Consider the following 21191-nt stretch of genomic DNA (forward strand, 5'->3'; position numbering starts at 1 on the left):
ATAAAATCGTTTGACCTGCTGTCGAATATTAATAAATTGAATTGCAACTTGTATTAAGTTTTTGTCTTTTTTTTAAATTTTCTTTTTATGGCGCTCCGCGATTTTACGTTATGCTTCAATGCCGACCTTCGGCTCCATGCACTGTGTGCTGGCCATAATTATCTGACAACGACAATAACAATAACAACGGCAACCACAATCACTTGAAATAAACAAACGAAATGCCAAAATAGACTGTCGCCAGCGTTCCACAACGAATAGCAAGCAAAATGACATCAAGGCCAAATGGTATTTCACCGCAAAATCACACTTTGAAAACAGGTAAGTGTTTCACAGTTAACCTCAATCGTATGCCATATTATATAAAGTGCTTACGAACGGAAGCTTACCGAAACATATATGTACTATATACAAATAATGCTTCGAAGTGGGAGTAAACCGCGCAGTTGTGCTCACTTCTTCAAAGCAAAGAGAGTTGATGACGCTTCAACATATTTGTGGTGCACTCCCCTTTCGAACGTGTGCTGCACCCTTCTGCTGAAGCGCCTTTTGCTTTATCGCTTCCACTTTATATGCTCCTTTACTGAGGCACTTTTCGGTTTTTTTTCAAGTGGAGAAGCATTAAAGTGATATTCGGCGGTTTTCGTTTAAGGGTTTCCAAGTAGCGTTAAACTTCTCACATACACATACATCTGAATTATATATGTACTACTCTCTAATTTTCTACTGTAGGCATGACAACGAATTCGCAGTGGAATGATCGCTCATCTAGTCCCGAAACTTTGCCCAGCGACATGTACGTATATGTTTCATTTGAGTATTGCGCTATGTATTGTAGTATATAATATATTTCTATGTACATATACAAATATTTACCGTATATTTCAATTTGCCAAAGCAAAAAAGAAAAAAAAATGCTTTTTTTCTTTGTTACACGTTTGCCGTGTTAAATGTGTCTGTGAAACGCCTGAAAATATACTTCAATTTCCTGTTTGTCTACATAATTGCTTTATACGTCGTATATTGAATATAACAACAAAAACAACCGCATAACAACACTAAAACGATTTTTTTCATTAAGCTTTCGCTGTCTTCTGGTTTTATTTCCGCCATATAATCCCTCGAGTTTGACACGAGAGCTAACAAGCACATCTGCACACTCCTGCCTAAATTTAGGCGCGCATAACTACACATATCTCAGGTGGGCAGAATATCCGCCCACTGGGGAACATAAACACATATTTATATGCACATACATACACGCACACATTGTTAACCACACCACATCTATAAATACACACTCATCGGTATACTTTTTCAATTTGAAATCACGCTCCATACACACATTACAAACACATTTTTCTAAATGTTGCTCATTTTTTACTTTCACATCGACGTGAATTTGGATCGAACATTACAGTTTTGTTCAAATCTCACTTTCATTTCTATTGCTTCTGATTTCTTGAAGTTTACTCTTCGCAATTGAGTTCGATTTAACCCTTATTAGCTGGTAATTATGTTCGTAAATTTAATTTTTTCCATCAACTTTTCGTTTTTGTTTTTCTTTTAGTACTTTAGCTGCAGGGCGGCGCCAAAAGCTCACCGGTACTTTGATTATGAACATGTCCTTAAGGTTGGCTCACACAAACACTGAACCAGTACACGCACACATACGCACAAGTACAGAGTTCGATGCATAGCACAGCAATTTCGCTTCAAACGTTTGCATTTTTGTTTGCAATGTTAAGTGTTACTTCTCGCGCTTTAAGCTGCTGCTTGCTGTGCGCCTGATTTTATGTTACTAATTTTTTCTACCATTTCGACTGCTTTTTCGCACCTAATTGCTTCCGGTTTGTTGCTGGCATGCCAGCGTATTGATCAAAAGCGCCTGTCAATGTGCCGCTAAATAAATGCTGGGCGACTTTTTAGCAAACTTAAGCACAAAAAAAAAAATCCAAAAATGAAAAATTCAAAAATGCACTTTTTGTGCCGTTCGCCCTTTTCTCAACCAAAGTTATGTTTCCGCTTAGCAAATTGGTTATTGCCGCTGGCAACTGCTGTGTGTATGTATGTATTTGTGCTGAAAACTCTCGAGCGTATAAGTGTGTGCAATATGTGCGAAATATCAGCGAGCGAATGCAGCAATTTGCGTTGTTTGCTTCACTTTTTAGTTTTTTATTTACGTTTTTCCCTTTTTTCACGCTTGAATTTTAACTTTTTCGTTTTCATTTAATTTTTTCCTGCATCCTGTTATCGCATGTTTAGCCCTAATGCACTATGATTATTATAAACTGTATGCGCTCGGTGCTGGCACTCCGCGCCGGCAAACAGTTGGCAACGCGTTCAATGAAAATTTGCCAAAGTTTTCCAGTTTTCCCTTCATGCAATTTACTAATTCACTTAGTTATTTTTCGCGTTTATCTATGATTTACTCACATTGCGGCTGAATTTGTGCTAAAGGATTAGAGGAGCGTGCGCGCAGTTGAATTATGAAAAAATTTGAAAGTAAAATTGCATGAAAATTGCACTAAAAAAAATAATATTTTGACGGTAATTTTTTATTGCCGCACTAATATTACGTAAACTGTGGTCAATATATTTTCGCTTAGTTATATATAGACAGCGAAAGCGATACAAAAACTGTGGGAAAATGAAAATATATTTAATTGAAAAATATGATAATATTAAATGAATGAAATTATGTGGACTTTTAGATTGCAATTTTGGCTCTTTTATATACGCAACGCTTACACTAATTCTAATATTTAAATTAATTTAGTTTTCAACAATATTTTTCTGATTTTTCATCACATAACTATGATTTATTTGAAACTGTACTGGTGTACAACAAGCGGCTCTTCGCTCACACACCTAAACACTCACGCCAAAGTCGCGCAGAGGCGACCGCAAGAAAATGAGTCCCAGACAATAACGTGCAAATTTTTAAAATATTTTTTATCTTATTTTTGCTAAAAAATTCAATTCACAATTGAAGAAATTTCTATTTTTATTTGCTTCAATCTAAGTTTTTCTCTACTTACCAATTTTTATTTATTCCAAATTGTTATTTTTTTCTCTAACTACTCGCTACTTCTATCTCTCAACGTCCATTGGCCCTCAAAATGTGTTCCAACACACCATGTCTAAAAATGTCTATCCGATAGGTGCCCTTACATCTGCGCTAGAACCATATAAAAAATGGAAGAACCAAAACACACAAAAATGAAGCAGCATTTAAGGCGTTCACACGAGCACCTACTGCTTTCACCTTCACTTTTGTAGTATTAGACGTTTGCAAATGCCTTCTACTCTTAACTCACACACTCAGACCGTCAGCAGCTGTCAATAATTTGGCTATAAAGACGGCGCACACAAACACACATACACACGTTGTGCCGTAAATCCAAAACGAAATAAAAATAAAATATATGCGCCTGTGTGCTTATTTGCATTTGTATTTGCAATATTGAAACTGTAATTTCCAATTTATGAGAGCGAACACAAATTTAATTTTTTTTTTGCCATTTTCGTAGTCTCGCCTCAGTTCTGCTATTGAGGCATAGCGCGTGGCCAATTCGCTTTTTAATTTATACGAGTTAATAAAAAGTCACGGGGCAAAAGTTGAATTCTGCGTCGCGTGACAGCGCATGCACTTTAACCTCAAAATTTTCAGTTTTTCAATTTAATTAATTTGTATTTGAAAATTCTTTGCACGTTTTCTCTCTTTATAACTGTATTATAACTTATAACCAACCACTACTCCTCCATTTGAATATCCTGCCTTCTCTCTTCCCTATAACACAATTTTTTTTTGTTTTTTAAAACCTTTCCGCTGTAAAGAAACAAGCGTCTTTCCTATCTCCTAATTTTTGTTGAATTTAGAAATTTATTTTTTAATATTTTATTTTATAAATTATTGTTTTTGCCACAGCATTTGAAAAAATATTTGAATTTTGATTGTATTTGATGTATTTTCTCATTCTTACGCTGTTTTTGTTATTTTTTTCTTCTTGCATTTTGTTTGTGTTATTTGTAGGAGCCTCTTACAGTATATTGATGAGGAGCTAAAGCTAAGGTAAATACTTACAATTATAACAACAAAAACATTTACAAATACAACTATCAGAACATTTACTGCAAATGGCGTGCAAAGAAATCCATTTTTTTTCAAAGCATTTTTTTTTTGTCAAATGCTCACGAATCGCGTCGAAATGTTAAAGTTAGTGTTCTACTTATACGAAGAACCGAGAAAACGTCACTCAGATATTCATAGTCATACGCAACAGTTCTTTCCATAATTCACGAGCGAAGCTTTTGCCATAAACGATATGAAACTAAACAGTTTTTTGCTTTTATCATTTATTTTATTTATATTTAGTTATTATAATTTTTATCAATGCTTTATTATACTGTTATAATTTATTACTTAATATTATCTTAGCTTAAACCCTGAGAGCAACCCTCGCAAGCTTGTGCATTTAAGTCGCCTGAAAGTAGGAATAGAAATTAATTAAATAATTATTCACCAGAACCACTAAATTAATGAATTATTAATCTTACATAATTAAAATTAATTTTTTTAATTTATTTACGGATTTTTCTACTAAGAGAAAGTATTCAAGTATCGCTTAAACTTAGCTTGAATTAAAAATATTTTTTGTCTCTCTCATTCTGGCATAAATTCTTCCATTTTTTTTTGTGGAAATGTAAAACCAATTCAGCAAAATATTTCAGGACTCCTTCTAATGCACAAATTTGCCTGTTTTTGGTTGTCGCCAAATTGAGCAAAATTATGATAGTAAATCACCTCACATATAATTTTGCATAACACAAAACACACAGACACATATACACATTTCCATAAGTAAGCATCATCAAATTGGCAATTCATAAATTTCAATATGACCGCTTACACTTACCCTTCACCCATCAATTTCTAGTTTATATGCAATTTATTTTCGCTTTCTGTGTATATTTTTATTAGCATTCCCTCCTTGCATGCTAGTTATAGACAAAATAGACAATTTTCTTGTACATACATACATATGTACCGTTGTATGAAAATAGCGTAGTCTGCTGCTGTCATAGCGCTAATCTCGCAGAAATCCCAAATGTGCATATTTGTGTATCGCTACTGTGTTGGTGTGTATGTTCTTAACACTTTGCGAGTTCTTTATGCCTCGATCTTATGGACGTTTGTGCTCCACATAATTTCCAATACATTAAATTTTTATATATTTCTGAGAAAAGAACACATGCCGACCCATATCTAGCATATCGCAATATTTGCCAAGACAGCAGGTACACTGTCTTGGATAGTGAAAATTTCAGCTACAATTATAGTAATATTTTCTTTGGCTGCAGGAAATTTCAAATACGAATTTGCTTATGGATTCTCTATAGCCCTGGTAGGGTTCTATTCGTGAGCTGATCATCAAATTCGAGATTGCATAAATCCCTTCAATGGCTTTTTATGGTCCACGGATGAGTAAAATTAACTTAAATTATAGTTTTTCATAATTTCTAATATGTATAAGCACCGCCAAGTGAGAGGTGCTTCTTTATGTGGCATATAAGTGGTGTTCGTTATCTGATTGGACACACTATTACAGTTATAGCACCACTCTTTTATACTCAATCAGCAATCTGTGCTGTCCCTTCTGCATTTATAATATGTGTAAATTTTTTTTTTTTTTTTTTTTTTTTTTTTTTTTTGTTTTTTTTTGGTACAATCAAAGCTGCTATGTTTTCTATTTGCTTACTTGTTTATATATGTATGTATGTATATATTGGTGGTCATCGTTATGTCTGTTTGTCTATGATGCCTTAATGTATGCTTAATATTCCAAAAAAATATTCTACATGTGCGCTTCTTTCTCTTTGTTGTAGTATACCATATATGTATGTACATATGTGTGTGATTTGAATGTCTAATTATTTTTCTAAATTTTGAGTTTGCATGTAAAGCGCTTCCCATTTTATCATAGCGTATCATTCATTTCTCTTGTATCTTTTAAAACGACTTTTGATTTTTTTGTTTCGCTTTGTTGTATTTTTTATTTCATTTTTTGTTTTATTATTTTTATTATTAATCCAACAGCAGCAATGTGTAAAATATAAAAATTCGTTTGCTGTGTGTGCGTCTGATCAGTAGAAGAAGAGCAAAGCAAACCAATGTGAGAAAAATTATATTTAGGTGACACACACACACACATACATGTTTACTTTATAAACTAGGCTTTTATAATTTTTATTAATTTTGCAAATACAAGAAAAAATTATAATTTTTTTTTCATTAAGCTATTGATAATATAAATAATGTGCTTGCTACATATTGAGTCCAATAGTTGCACAGTAATACCGGCATTAATGGGCGCAAATTCGACGGCAACCAAATTGTTGACCGAACAATTTCATTTTAGACATCAAATATTTTACATATACAAACTCCTTTTTGTTTGGTTTAGCTCAAGACAACTTAGTTCGAGTCTCTAAAAGTAATGCCCTGAGAAAAGTTGGCTTTAATTTAAAGCTTAAGAGTTACATAAAACAGTCAACAGTCCACAAAACACCAAAATCACCAAACTCCACACAGCAACCAACACTAATCGTCGTCGGATTAGTTCGAGAGCCTCCGCATGCCTTCTATGTGTGTGTTTCCTTACGTACTCGCATACTTACATACATACCATTCTCATATATGTATTTATATGTACATAACATATTTTCCGATTTATTTTTATTAATGTGCGCACATAATTTCCTTCATTTACTCGAAATAACGGTATGTTTTGTTGTCGAATATAATTTAACTGCATACTTACTCTCTAATAAAAATACTATAATACCATAAATTCCATTTAAATCACAAATTTTCACTAACAAAAATAACAAAAACAACAGCATCTCTAATCTCTCGTCCGCATAACTGTATTAATTAATTGTCATTTGTTCAATAAGTAGAATTGTATAACTTTTAGAGAAAAACTCATAATCGCTTACTGAACCGCAGTTATACAACAACAAATTACATAATTAACTGTAAAATGCATATAAACCAGAACAACAACACACATTACTCAGCAGAACGCATCAACTCGCTACATTGCATTTACACATACATACACATGTATCTACTATATAAAGCATCCAATAATTTCGCTCTATAGTCTCGTAGAAAGTGAATTCATATATATATATATATGCATACATGCATAAGATAGCCTAGTTTTAGGCGTACAAACGCTCCCACAGCAATCACTGCTCATTTGTCGCCTTTTATATCTTTTTCTTCCGCTCTCACCTTCATGCTCGTCACCTTTTTGTGTTCGGTGTCACCCAAATCGCTCATCTCACATTTGTTCCATACGCGCGCACGCTGATTGCTGATCACTGCTCACTGCTCACATCCTTACAGAGCCACCCTGCCGTTAACCGATACCAAAGATCTGCTTAGCACCGAATGCCACTGCGCGCACAATGGCGGTAACGGCAACGGCAACGGTAATGGCAACGGCAATGGCAATGAAAACGGTGGCGTCGGCGGCGCCAACGATGCCGCAGCGCCATCCGCGCCTGATGACGTCAGCAGCTGCTCTGCAACCTCCGCGGCGCCATCGACAGCTGCAACTGTGAATGGCGGCGACGGCGTCAGCTCGATCACTAGCGCGAGCAGTTTGGGGCATTCGATGTCTGCTTATTTGGGACTGAATTTCGGCTTCTCCAACATGCGCACAACGTCGGTTGATGCTGTGGTCAATAACGCCAACCATGATAACGATGCGCGGCACCACTACCAACAGCAGCAACAGCAGCCACATTATCACCATCATCATCATCATCATTACATGCACTACACCAACAACAGTAACAGTAATAGCAACAGCGGCGCCAGCGGCAGCAATATAAATTCACGCTCAACCAGTGCCACCGGCCTATCGGCATCTTCGTCCAGCAACTCCTATGGAACAGCAGTTGGAACGCCTGCAAAGCTGAATGGCCAATCGCAGTACACGTCATTGTCCTCTTCCTTGTACAATCCACTGGACAATTTGAGTTGCGAAAGCGGCGGCGGGGGCGACGGTGTCGGCGGTGGTGGTGGAGGCGGTGGCTTTGGCTTAGGCTTAGGCGGCAGTGTTAGTGGTACTAATGGTGGCGGTAGAAGTGGTGTTGGTGTGTTAGGAATTGATAGGAGTAACGGTGGTAGTGTTGGTAGTGCTGGTGGTTTTGGTGGTGTTGGTGGTGGTGTCGGCGGTGTTGGCGCTTCTCCATCGCCATCCTCATCTTCGTCCGCGTTTGCTCGTGATGTGCTTATGCATTCCTCTGCTTCCACGTCACATTTATTCACTAATTTGCTACGTAATAATGGCGCCAATTATTTTAATAGCAACACTTCGGTGACCGATTCGACAACAACTGGTGTATCCGGAGCAACGACGTCGGCAACGGCATCTGGTTCAGCCAACCCTGCCGGTGCAGCGGCTCCGTTGTCGGGTGAGTGTACGCCCACATCGGGACAAGCGATTGGCGGCAGCAACGACAGCAATTGTGATTATAGACATGAGAGTAATCAGGTACGTAGGCGCAAACTCGACGCGCTCGCCGAAAGGAAATTTCAGTTGACATTTTCACTTTCTCATTTTACTGCAGAATGGTCTGGAGGACTCACCACGCCGGCACAGCTCAATGGATCAGCTGATTGGCCTGCTCAATGACATGGGCAAGTCATCGAGAACACGCAGTCTCAGCGACGGCGGTACACAAGAGGACGAAGGTAACCCAAAAACAATTTTTTCTCCCCAATATCCGTTCATATATCACATAAATTGGTTTCAATTTTGGCTTGCAGTGGAGAAAGAAGCGCAGCCGGATCTACTCAACAATACGCCTCCCGTGCCTCCGAAACGCTCACATCGCCGCCGCCACACCCCGCCACGCCCCATATCTAACGGCCTACCGCCCACGCCCAAGGTACATATGGGCGCATGCTTTTCGAAAATCTTCAACGGTTGTCCACTACGCATACACTGCACAGCTTCGTGGATCCATCCCGAAACGCGCGACCAGCATCTACTCATCGGCGCCGACGAGGGCATATTCAATCTAAACATGAACGAGCTGCACGATGCGGTCATCGATCAGCTGTTCCCGCGTCGCACCACCTGGCTGTATGTGATTAAGGATGTACTCATGAGTCTATCAGGTGAGCAACATTTGAAAATTCCTCAACTTGCATTTGCTAATACTTGTTCTACCAAACGCCCAGGCAAATCTTGTCAATTGTATCGACACGATCTGATCGCATTACATTCCAAGCAGACGCACCGTTTCTCTCTGCACATGAACAAAATACCCGAAAGACTGGTCCCGCGCAAATTTGCGCTCACCACAAAGGTTCCCGACACCAAGGGCTGCACCCAATGCTGTGTAACACGCAATCCCTACAACGGTTACAAGTACTTGTGCGGTGCCACGCCCAGTGGCATATTCCTCATGCAATGGTACGATCCGCTAAACAAATTCATGCTGCTTAAGCAATGCGAGTGGCCGGCATCGAGCATATTGGGCGGGGGACATGGCTGTGTGCTGAACGGTCACACACCCGTCTTCGAGATGATCATCACGCCGGAGCTGGAATATCCAATCGTCTGCACGGGTGTGCGAAAGGCCCTCAACGGCTGTCTGAAGCTCGAGCTGATCAATATGAATAGTGAGTCTGAGCTTTTGTCACACGTGTGCCGCTTACTAATACTTTATTACATGGCTTTCTTCGTTAGGCGCCAGCTGGTTTCATTCGGACGATCTGGATTTCGATGCCACGGCTACAATGGTGCCGCGAAGAGATCTGTTAAAGGTGGTGAAGGTGCATCAGGTCGAAAAGGATGCGATACTGGTCTGCTATGGCAACATCATACAAATCGTCACGCTACAGGGTAATCCAAAGCAACACAAGAAATTGGTCTCGCAGCTCAATTTCGATTTCAATGTGGATAGCATAGGTAGGTAGTAATGTTGCTGCGGACTGCCTTAGTTCTGCATACAATGTGCAAGGTTGCCACTTGAATTACAGAAAACAATCGTTTGGTTATTTTTGAAATTATTTGTGCGTTCACTTCGCAAACTAATTTGACGTATACACTTCTTTTGGCAGTTTGTCTACCTGACAGCGTATTAGCATTCCACAAGCACGGCATGCAGGGCAAGTCGTTGCGCAACGGCGAAATAACGCAAGAAATTAAGGACATGAGTCGTACATATCGACTGCTCGGCTGTGATAAGTAATTGCCTTACTCCGTGGCCGTTAGATTAAAAAGTACTAATTTGATTTGTTTCTTTGTCTTCGCTTTGCAGAGTCGTCGCTTTGGAGAGTCAATTGCTGCGCACCGGTTCGCTGGGCAGCGAGGAGGGACATGATCTTTACATTCTAGCTGGCCATGAGGCCAGTTATTAATTAAATATATAATTACAAAAATTATAGTGGTAAAATGCAATTAACTATGTAAAGCAAGTGAAACAAAATATTCTGTTTACTACAAAAAGAAATGAAGAAAGCAAATGAAAAATTGAACAAACTGACTTAGATATACATACATAAGCGAGTATAAATTAAAATAAAATTAGCATGTGAAATTAAGTGAAATGAATGTCGATAAAATGAAAATAATCTTACTAAATTGTTGGTATAAAATCATATTAATTTTAAGCTTTTTTCTAGCGTCCGATTTGCTTGTTTGTTTTGTAAAATTGCACACAAAAACAAAGAAATGAGTGTGAAAGCGTGAAAAATATTTCGTGTTTTTCGGAAACTAGCGAATATTACGCTGCGCCAATGCCAAAGCGTTTTGAGATTAAATGCAGATTATCTGCGTTTTTTATACGATGTGTACAGATCATGCAGCGCCAAGTCAAAATAGAGCCATTAAAAAGAAAGTTGTATATAAGCGGGATTTCAATAATTGTATTATAAATGATTGTGCAACACTTGCGAATGAAATATTGAAAATATTATTTGTATATACAAGCTATTGTCGCTTATTTAATGTCGTTATTTTTGAATTGCAAAATGATTTTAAATTAGTAGCTGCAATATATGTAACGTTTCTTAGATTTTACTAGACCTAAACACGTTTGCATATATGTATCTACTTAAAGTGAAGATTTTATAGATTTGCACGGTATTTGCATACAACGTTTTAGAAACGAAATGGCAGAGCACTGTATAAACAGCAAAGTGATTGATTGATTGTTATGAAATACATTCTTCAAAGTTTGAAACATAAAACACTGCGAAAAATTAGGTTAATTAAGCAAAATAAATTATAAAGTATTTGACATTGCTTACAATTTTTAGTATAAAAATAAAGATAAATAAGAAACATAAAAAACAACTGAAAACTATATTTACGATCACAGGCACATAAACAATTTGAAATCAACACAAAAAGGACTACTGCATGCAATTGCAATAAAGAGTATTTTAGCAAGGGCTGTGCAAGCAGTCGTACGCAACATTTTAGACCCACAGTAAATTTAGCTTTCACCTTACGATCCAGTTGGTTTGAAATTTTGAAATATTTACATCAAATATGCGCACAGCCCCACCTCTAAGAGCACGCTAGTTAATAAAAAAATGGAAATAAATAAATAACTCACTTAAACCATAAGAGGTTATATATATAATCTGGCATGTTGTTTGATAAACTAGAGCATTGCATTTTAGATAACTTTAAGTAGAATGATAAATGTGAGTGTTAAGCGTAAGAAAGTATATTTTTAATATATATTTAGGTATACACACACAGCTCTGTGGACACACAACCCAAAAACGTTTGGAAAGCCAATAACTCTGCGGCAGATCAAAGTCAGTGACTCCACCCTTGTGTCATTTTAACAAAACAAAAAATGTAAACATTAATATGCAGCCAGGCGATCTCCTAAACTCTAAATTTGTGTGATAGTTTTGTTTATGATCATTTAATTAATAATAATGTTCAACTTCCGCCTTTTAGTCGCACGGCCGAAAATATATGTGCGATAACCGTTAACCTTGATTCAAACCGGAGGGCTTTACAAAAATGAAAATGCATTAATAAGCTATTTAGTGAAGTGAAACAATATAAAGAATTCATACATACATACACATGTAATTAAACTGTCTAAAAACGAAAGCAGTCAACAAAAACTCACAAATTAATAATAAATGCATATATATATTATAGATTTAATTGGGCCATTGCACTATACAAAGAAGATTTGTAAAAGCTATTCCAGGGTCTCCACAGAGATTCCAGAGTGTGTCACGCTCTAAAAGCAGTTCGGAAACTGCACACGAAGCAAATAAACGTCGATTTAAGTGATACAATTGTAAATTTTTTAATTACTGTAATTTGTTGAGTAAGAGAACCTTTAAGCTACAAACAAATAATTCCAGTTGTGGCAAGCGATAGATTTATTAAATATTAACTATTGTATTTAACTTATGTTTTATTTTAATTTAAAGTGAAGATATAATAAACTAGCTGCTAGCGCGCTATTAAAATGTTAGAATTTAACTTTAAGAAAATATATATATGCGTATGTATGTAGAAAGCGGCGGAAAATCAAATCAAAGTGCGATGTTAGACATAGAGAGAGAGTAGAGATTTAATTCGGAAATTTGTACGCGAAGAAAGCTTCTTTGGTAGATTAGTTACGTAACGTAACGTATGTATGTAAGTAAGCAGCGTAGCCTCTAAGGGTGTGTACGAGTATGTGTGTATAAGAGAAGTAACGACTTCTATTGAGTATTAGACATTAAATAAAGAAACAATTCAAATGCAAAACAAAAACACTATAGTTCGTTGAAAATAAATAAAGTACTAAATATATATGTATGAATAAAACATAAAAGCAAAAAACTTTCTTAGTCAAAATTTGAAGCATTACAATGCAAAACTAACGGGGCAATAAATTTATTGCGCAGCACGAGATTGAAATACAAATTAATAAATTGCAATTAAAAATATAAAACGAAGGCTTTCATTTCAAACATATAGTCTGCTATTTTTTATATAAAGTTTTTATTTTGTTTGCATCAAATTTTTATAACCCTTTGTCACTCTGTTCCTTTCTAGTTTCCCAATAGATTTTGTCGCGCATAGAGCATCCTGTTTCCGATTCCGTTTCGTGGTGACAATTGTCCAACACTGATTAGTGATAACCAATTTGGCTTACTACTTTATCGATTTATGTTCGCCAAGGATAGACGACAAAAAATTATTATGCTTCATGCTGGCAACAAAATAAATATAAAGTATTTCTGCAATTTTTTTTAGGCTTTCGTCAGTCAAGTGTAGACAACGTAATTTAAGAAACCGAAATAAAGTTATCGATGATTTTAGGTAATCGGTATGCGCAGCTGTCGTCATCGCTACGGTTGCTCTGACATTTTCTGTGGTGCAGCAATCAGCTGAGTTCAGTACACTTTGAACAACGCGTTAAAACGGTTTGGTTGATTTTAGTTGTCGCATGGAATTATTAGTGACGACGGTGAATATATATACATGCTAATAGGTGTGTGGTGTGTTTGGGTTCGTTGGTGTGTGAGCGCGAGTTTACGACAACGTCTACGCCGTAGTACTCACCGTCGTTCTCTCATCTCTACCAACTTTTTCCTGGTATATGTAGCGTACTCATTTACACTTGTGTGATGTAGGTGTGAAGTGTGTGCAGCCGTCTCTATTTTCAGTGTTGTGTTCATTGTGCAAAACAGCGAATTAAAGTGCAAAGTGTTTGTAGCAAAAATATTCGTAAAGAATAAGTGGAAACCGAAATTTATGATTTTATTGAAACAGAATAAAATTTTACGATATTTTCCTTAAAATTGTTGCTAATTCTATATTGATGCTGTTCTAAGGGGTGAGCGAGCTTGTGTTATGGCTTTGTCCGAGTGAATGGAATGCCGTGAATACTACAATTCATATACATATGTGCAGCTATATTCCAAAGTTTGTGGGCAGACCAGGATATCCAATCGTCTGGATTAGCTCCGAGAATTTTTGCTGAGCTGTGCCAATGCCAATGTTAGTATTTTTGGTAAAGTGACGTCATAGTTTATGGTCTGGTCAACGGGTGGAAATACTAAGCCTTGCAAAGTCCGATTTGTCATCAATTGGGTGGCTTTGACGTTGTGTTTTATTGTCTTTAATTTTGCTCTTCGCCATTATCTAGGTGTAGTGTATAAACGAAAAATGTGTGTGTGCAAAAATATTGAGGAAAATGTGTAATAATACTGAATGTACTTCTGCAGAAGAAAACAAATCAAGACGAAAGAGAAATGAATAGGTGACTTTTAAAGGTCGCTAAAACAAGAACTACTACGAAACCCATTCTGCAAAAGAAGAGAAAAACAACAACAGCGACAGACAACAAAGCACTCGTATACGAATGAAAACAAGAATGATAGGTAAAGGCATTGAGGGACCAGCGGATCAAATGGAGCGTAGTGAAATTAATGTATAGGGGGATATAGTCCTTCATGTAACGTGGAATAATATTGGCTATAAACTCTATGTGTGTGGTAGTGTTTCTTCAAACAACTCTTGCTTGATTTTTCACCGCGCAGGCGCATAGCTCATTGCTTGCTACACAGCAGTGGAATAATCAAATATGCCCTTGTTAAAAATGAGCAACTAATGTTAATTTTAGGCACCTAATATCTTTGAAAACAATCCTTATCGAGCAACTGTAAATGTCAATAGGATTATAGGAAGAAGTACCCTATATACTTTTCGGTATGTTAGAAATGTATTGGTGAGGTAGCTGCTACCCCGGGATATTTTGAGCTGGTGTAGAAAGTAGCCCAAAATACATACAGCTGCGAACATGAAAATAGCAGTACCGTCATGTTTTCATAGAAAGTGAAATATTTTCAAATTTATGTACAAGATCAAAATGTTTTTCATTCAAACATATTACTCATGATTCCATCATATAAGGTTGTGCCGATACGGTGCGTGCTTCCTCTTACGAAAGAAGCGTCTGTATCCATAATGTCAAACGAACTGATTTTTGTTTTTGTTATGGATTTTCCGTTTACAATTTGATGATTTTGTGTGATTAACAATCTATTCGTATTTAATTATTACTTAAAAAACGGGTTTTCATTGGTTTTTTAACATTGAACATTTATTTTTTTGAATCATAAAAGCAAAATACAAGGCAAAACGGCTGATTTTGACATTATGGATCCAATTACTTTTGACAAATTGTTGTTTTTGGGCTGATCATGATATTACTACATAGCACGACATAAATACATGTCCATTTTAATTAATTAGAAGTGAAAAATTTCTGATTTCTCAAACACTGCTATTTTAATGTTTCACTGAAACATATGTTTACAGCAGAAATTTACATTATTTTCAATGCTACCACATTTTACTAACATTTCGATGTTAACGTAGGCTGTACTGATTTACCAGAACATTTTAAAGTAAGAACGTTTATCTTTTAAGTTGCTAAATATTGTCTACGGATTTATATAAAACTAGCAAAGCTACTGCTATTTTCATGCTCGCAACTTTATGTACTATATAAATACAAGTAAGAAAAAAAAGTAGATAAAATTAAACGGTATATCGTCTTATACTCTTCAAAACACTTAAATTTATGTTAACACATCTGTTGTCCAATGGCAAAATATAGCTTGTCAATCGAAGTGTCATTCTCAGTATTCTCAGCGGCACAGCATTGTGTCCATAGTGCGAAACTTGAGTTTATAAGAGTATAGCAAAAGATACAGATAGTATGATGGTATATGACCAGCTGATGCCTACAGACATATATACACATTTTAAAATAAATTAAGAATTTTAAGCAACACGAAATAATACCTTTCAAAACCCTCGAAAATATATACCATTGTATACTATGTACTCGTCATTCAGGAGGGAACTTAAAACCCAAATCAACTGTGTCAAATTCTTCTGAACAGAACCTGTATTATATTTAAAATATAAATAATATCGTTGGATTTTATTTTTATTATTATTGTATTTGTATATAAACTTATCAAGTTATTTATTGTAAAAAAAAAACTGAATTTCAGATATTTGTTTCCTACTATTTTAGACTTATGTCATTTTTGGAATTTAGTTTGCTTAGCATTTTTTCGATGAATTAAATATTAAATTGCCTATGGACTACAAATATTATATTGTTTACCTTTTTTTTTATCACTTTCCACATAAGGGTATATACGGACTTACATAAGTACATATGTGTATATATATGTACATATATCTGTATGTACATTAACACTCAAGTCTATAAAATAACATTGAAAATAGACAAGTTCGGGTTATCAATGCGTTGAACCAGTCTCGTATTTTCATACATACTCGTACATACATTCATATTACATACACATATTATATATACATACATGTATGAATGCTGGTGCATATATGCAACGGCAATAACAAATACAAGCGCACGACAATACATATATATTTGACATATCAGACAAATCGGTTGTAGCAGAAATTGCGTTGTTTACCTAATTCCACGCAAAGTGTAAATTGCCTTTTAACATAGCTGGCACACAAACAACAACAGTAAAACTCATTAAAACGTTAGCATGCAATGGCAACAAGAAAATGCCTCTGTACCATATTTATAATTGACTTACAGTCGCAGATCGTCTATAAATAAGTCAGTAATGATTGATGCCAAAGGAATATTGGCAAACACACAAACAATTACACTACATACAATACATATTATATATATGTACATATGTAGTATATTAAACACCTATGGAGATATGTGTCTTCGGCTGTTAATACATATATGTGCCAATTCGTCAGCTAAACTGCTAGACCATGTAACGGAGCTCCCAAAGTGCTAATCCGAGCGTGCGAGCACATGACAGTGCGTCAATAAATGGACAAATACAACAAGTGGTGTGACTGGGAACAGCAGCTGTTAACTCAAAGTGCTACGCAATAATTCGACAACAATGCGTTGCAGAAATTCAACGGAAAAACTATAAAATCTTCATGACTTTCGCAAGAAGACCGGACAAAGTGAGATTGGTTTAAGCAAAACGGGTACCTCCATTCTAGCCAATAATAACTTATACCTACATACATATGTATATATATGTAATGTGTGTGCACACACTGTACTACTTATATACGAAGCTGTGCATGTATGTATATGTGTATTTAGAGATTTAGTCACAATTGCCAAAAGACAACATGATGTAAAGCCAAAGAAGATAAGAAAAGACAGAGGCGGAGGCAACTGCTGTGCCTCGAAGCGAATACTAGATACATAGATATAAGTACCCTTTTTTCGCTTGTTGTGTGATGTTCTTTATTTTCTTGTTTTGGACAAAGAACGCGTCACAGCGTGTGGTCAGTGGCAGTGTTTACCACACGCGACGGACGTATCGTACATTGTGCAGTTCTTTGTGAGAATTTAGTTGTTGTCGTTGTTGTTGTACAAATGGTAGTTAATTAACGCGCAACTTGAGCATATCTATACATACATACATAGCTTCTTCAGCTTTTCATTAACCATTTACCAAAATAAATAAATTAGTTTTTGGCACTTTGGCGGAAAAGAATCGGCAAAGTGTTTTTGAAAAACATAAAAATTTAAAGAACGCCGCATAGGCACAGCAGGTGTACAAATAGTAATAAATAAAACAGAGCAGTGAAAACCTAAAAACTAACAGACACCAGTCACCTGTAAAAAAAATAGTTTAATTACATATAATTGTGGTCACCCAAGAAGAAGAACAAGCAACAACAACTTAGCTCCAGCACTAAAAGCTTTAAGCCTCTCAACTCGCCTCAGCTCAGCGCCTTTGATTTGGTGCTGATTTCTTGTATATTTTGCCGCCTTCGAATCATCGACGGTTAGTGCCCTGCAGCACCTGCAGACCACCTCGGCGGCAGCTGCCAGCGTCATGGGCAGCGTTTGGAAGCGTTTGCAGCGCGTCAATAAACGGGCCGCCAAATTTCAATTTACCTCATCCTATCATGAACTGCGCCTAGAAACGACTGCCAAATGGTGAGTAAATTTTCCAATTCTTTTTAAATATTATATATAAAAACTACTCTTTATTAATAAGCATATTTTATATAAATGAAAAAAAAAAATTGCCGACAATTAAATTTTTATACATATCATAAATATATGTTATGTATGGTATATGTCCATTAGGGTCTTCGTTATTTTCCAAGTTGATTTTTTTTGCAAACGCCCTCTGAAATTTCAGTCTTTACCCTAATAAAGGAACAAAACGGTAAACAAGCGCATTATTTTCATTTAAACTGTGCCGAAATCATATTTCTTTGCCCAAATTGTTTCTTTGTTGTTCTAAAAAATATGCATTCAGGCGAAATTGTTGTACCCAAACCCATAATAAGTAAAGAAAAGTACTCGGTTTAAATATTAATTGAATTTGTGTCAGAAATCGATTATCAAAGGAAATCTGAAGTTACGAGCTACCGAATTGTTCGTGGAACGAGCCCATAAATGCTAAATGTGCCGAATTTTGCAAGCTAATTGCCTACAACACTTTGTAGTAGCCACACACTTCCATACATATGTATGCACATACATATAGTAGTACATATAAACCCCATATCTATGTAAATATAGACGCTTGTGTCCATACTCACCTACTTTGCATTGCGCTTAATGAAAGACTTAATGCATATTCGAACTGATTGCCACACAAGCCCACAATATTCTCGCCGCAAACCGCACACAAAATTTGAGCGGCTTATACGAGTACATTTGCTTACATATCTATGTACATCCAAACATATCCGCTATGCTTGCGGGCTATATGCACAAGCTAGTACATACATATTTACTTGGATTAGCATAATAATCGAGTAATTTTGACAGACTTTGCGAATATAAAAAGTGGACTGATGCCCGTTGCTTTCCGAAAGGTGAAAAGAGCGGAAGTCGATGCGTATGTAAATTTTTTGGACGTTTTCGAATGAAACAACAGCAAATAGAAGTGAACGAAAAGTGTCATAAAAAGTTTTGCCATGGCATAAACAAAAGGTAAATGCACTGACAAAAATCATAGCGGCAAACTTGCGACTAACCCGGTGATAATTTATACATTATTTATATTTACAAAAATTTATTTTAAAAATATAAATAGTATAAATGAATTAAATTTAATTATCATTCATTTATGAATTTTCACAATCTTGACAATTGTTAAACCAATTATCCTCGAAAACATTGCATATCATGTCTAAGCGCCTCCAATTATGCAACAACTGTGCCATATTTCGTGGTATTGTATTTCTGGATGGTACTGTTACACAGATGGTTTTCTTCTGTTAAAATGAAAACATCGTGTAGTTTATGTCTTCGAATTTTATAAAAAATTTGAGAGTTTCGATTTCTCTCCGTGTACGCGTTCCACATTAGCATACACGTACGAATCGCTCGCAATGGTCGTACAGACATTTGTATATTTATGTGTATGTGCTCGGACGGCCTAATTTAGAGCTCGTGCAAACACAAAGGTGTGTGCCGTGTATGTGTGTGCCACTGCTATAATTCGCAATAGGTTTATTTGTTTATCTGACTGCGAACGCACCGTTGCAAATGTTTTGTAAAAATTCATTCACCCATTCTTTCTTGATATGCTTTTTGGCTTTAACTCATTGTTAATTTTGCCATGCATTCACCTCTTGCCGCCTCTGCCCAGCCGCCCTATCAGTCGAACTGCCTTTGCTGCTAATGCCCGTTCTTTCGAACTCAATTACTTTGCCATTCGCGCCGCCTCAACCCGGGTCGCCCGCGTGCCTTTGTTTTAGCGCCGCAACTTCGCTTCAAAGCGGCAATTCGAGCTAAGCAATGTTAATGCACATATGTTCATACTTTGTGAGTGTGCCATGTATGTTTGTTTATAGCAGTTATCTGGGCGATGGAGCGGTTGTGCGGTTGTGCGGTTGCGATGAAGCAACAATGAACGCTCTGCTTTTTAATTTGCTTTTAGCTGTTTAGTGTACGATTTTGTTCTGATTTGTTTTGTCGTTGAATTACCACCTGTAGCGCACACCTACACACACACACGTTGCACACATACATTATTTTTATTTTTTATTATTATTTTTTTTTATAAATAAGCGCCCATGTGAAGTTTTGCTGCTGATCGGTTGCAATACTCGTGTTTTTACTCCGCCCGTAATAAATTTTCCGCACTATTTGTGCTATTATGATTTCTGTTATTGTTATATAATAACTGTTGCGAATGCGGCGAAAAAGAGGTCCGCAAGGTAGTCTTCTATGGCTAATTTATACTCGTGTGGAACTTTTATGGCGACTAGAATTACACATGACTTACAAAGATCCCGATCGGCCTATATATGACAAGCTATGTACAAATGTTATCGTTGTATGTACATATATTTAGAATATTAGATTTATTTTTTTCGTTTTTTCCTTTTTTATTGCTTACAAACATATGTACGCGTATATTTTGCAATAAGTGTGCTATAAATTTTCTAAATTTTGCAATGCATACACATTTTTTGTTCTTGAGCGTATTTTCAATGTCAAATAAAGCGAGCATAACCAACCACCTTCTTTTATGGATATGAAAAATAAATATAGCAAGTCTTTTGCGCATCGCAAATTATTCGGAAAAGCATTGGCTGAAAATGATTTTTATAAATAAAACGCTTTTTCTTGCTATTCATTTCGCCTGTTCAGCTGTTGTTTGTGTGTCTTGGCGTTTTTCGTGCATAACGTGATATTAATGCAAACTTAATTGCTTTTATATTTACTTAGAAAATAAATAGGTTATCCGACTTTGCGCAATGCCAACTGGCACGAAAAAAAAAATCTAAATAATAAACTGCAGAATTCATCACAAATAGAACTAATAAAAAAAGTATTGAAAAAGTAATTGCGCACACGTCACACCCCTTTTACAAAATAATATTCCTATTTTGCTGCATGCAAAAATAAATAATAATATTTTTACTTTGAATCAAAGTGATTATGTACTATTCTCACTTTCATGAAATATTCATTCCGTTAGGTTCCCAGAATTAGGTTGCCATATGAAATTCACTTGCTTTTATTTTGTTCATTATACTCGTACGCGGCCGCTCATCTGATGTCATGCGCTCCACATGGTGACCCCGTCCGCGCACACGCTC

At 36.2% G+C, this 21191-nt stretch overlaps 2 protein-coding genes across 20 annotated transcripts in view; both read left to right on the forward strand.

The window, feature by feature from the left end:
• hppy (MAP4K3-like protein hppy) overlaps window positions 1–13008 on the forward strand; it is a 74363-nt gene extending 61355 nt beyond the window's left edge. For 5 of the 10 annotated variants that reach the window (XM_070108986.1, XM_070108983.1, XM_070108984.1 and 2 more), the window contains 11 exons: window positions 234–321; window positions 733–796; window positions 1571–1633; window positions 4037–4075; window positions 7418–8573; window positions 8650–8773; window positions 8849–9202; window positions 9266–9709; window positions 9777–9998; window positions 10151–10277; window positions 10351–13008. In XM_070108986.1, coding sequence (XP_069965087.1) covers window positions 234–321; window positions 733–796; window positions 1571–1633; window positions 4037–4075; window positions 7418–8573; window positions 8650–8773; window positions 8849–9202; window positions 9266–9709; window positions 9777–9998; window positions 10151–10277; window positions 10351–10450 — 2781 coding nt within the window. In that variant the 3' untranslated portion in view covers window positions 10451–13008. The remainder of the gene's footprint in view (window positions 1–233; window positions 322–732; window positions 797–1570; window positions 1634–4036; window positions 4076–7417; window positions 8574–8649; window positions 8774–8848; window positions 9203–9265; window positions 9710–9776; window positions 9999–10150; window positions 10278–10350) is intronic. The other 5 variants (XM_070108989.1, XM_036374420.2, XM_036374428.2 and 2 more) reach the window with 5 other exon arrangements.
• Window positions 13009–13416: 408 nt separating this feature from the next.
• Ehbp1 (Eps15 homology domain containing protein-binding protein 1) overlaps window positions 13417–21191 on the forward strand; it is a 30133-nt gene continuing 22358 nt past the window's right edge. For 2 of the 10 annotated variants that reach the window (XM_070108980.1, XM_070108981.1), the window contains exons 1-2: window positions 13419–13527; window positions 17551–18060. In XM_070108980.1, coding sequence (XP_069965081.1) covers window positions 17957–18060 — 104 coding nt within the window. In that variant the 5' untranslated portion in view covers window positions 13419–13527; window positions 17551–17956. Of the gene's footprint in view, window positions 13656–13909; window positions 14061–17550; window positions 18061–21191 lie in introns of those variants that run through there. The other 8 variants (XM_036374390.2, XM_070108982.1, XM_014236489.3 and 5 more) reach the window with 8 other exon arrangements.

The sequence above is a fragment of the Bactrocera oleae genome, chromosome 4, assembly GCF_042242935.1.
Source record: "Bactrocera oleae isolate idBacOlea1 chromosome 4, idBacOlea1, whole genome shotgun sequence".
NCBI classification, from domain to species: domain Eukaryota; kingdom Metazoa; phylum Arthropoda; class Insecta; order Diptera; family Tephritidae; genus Bactrocera; species Bactrocera oleae.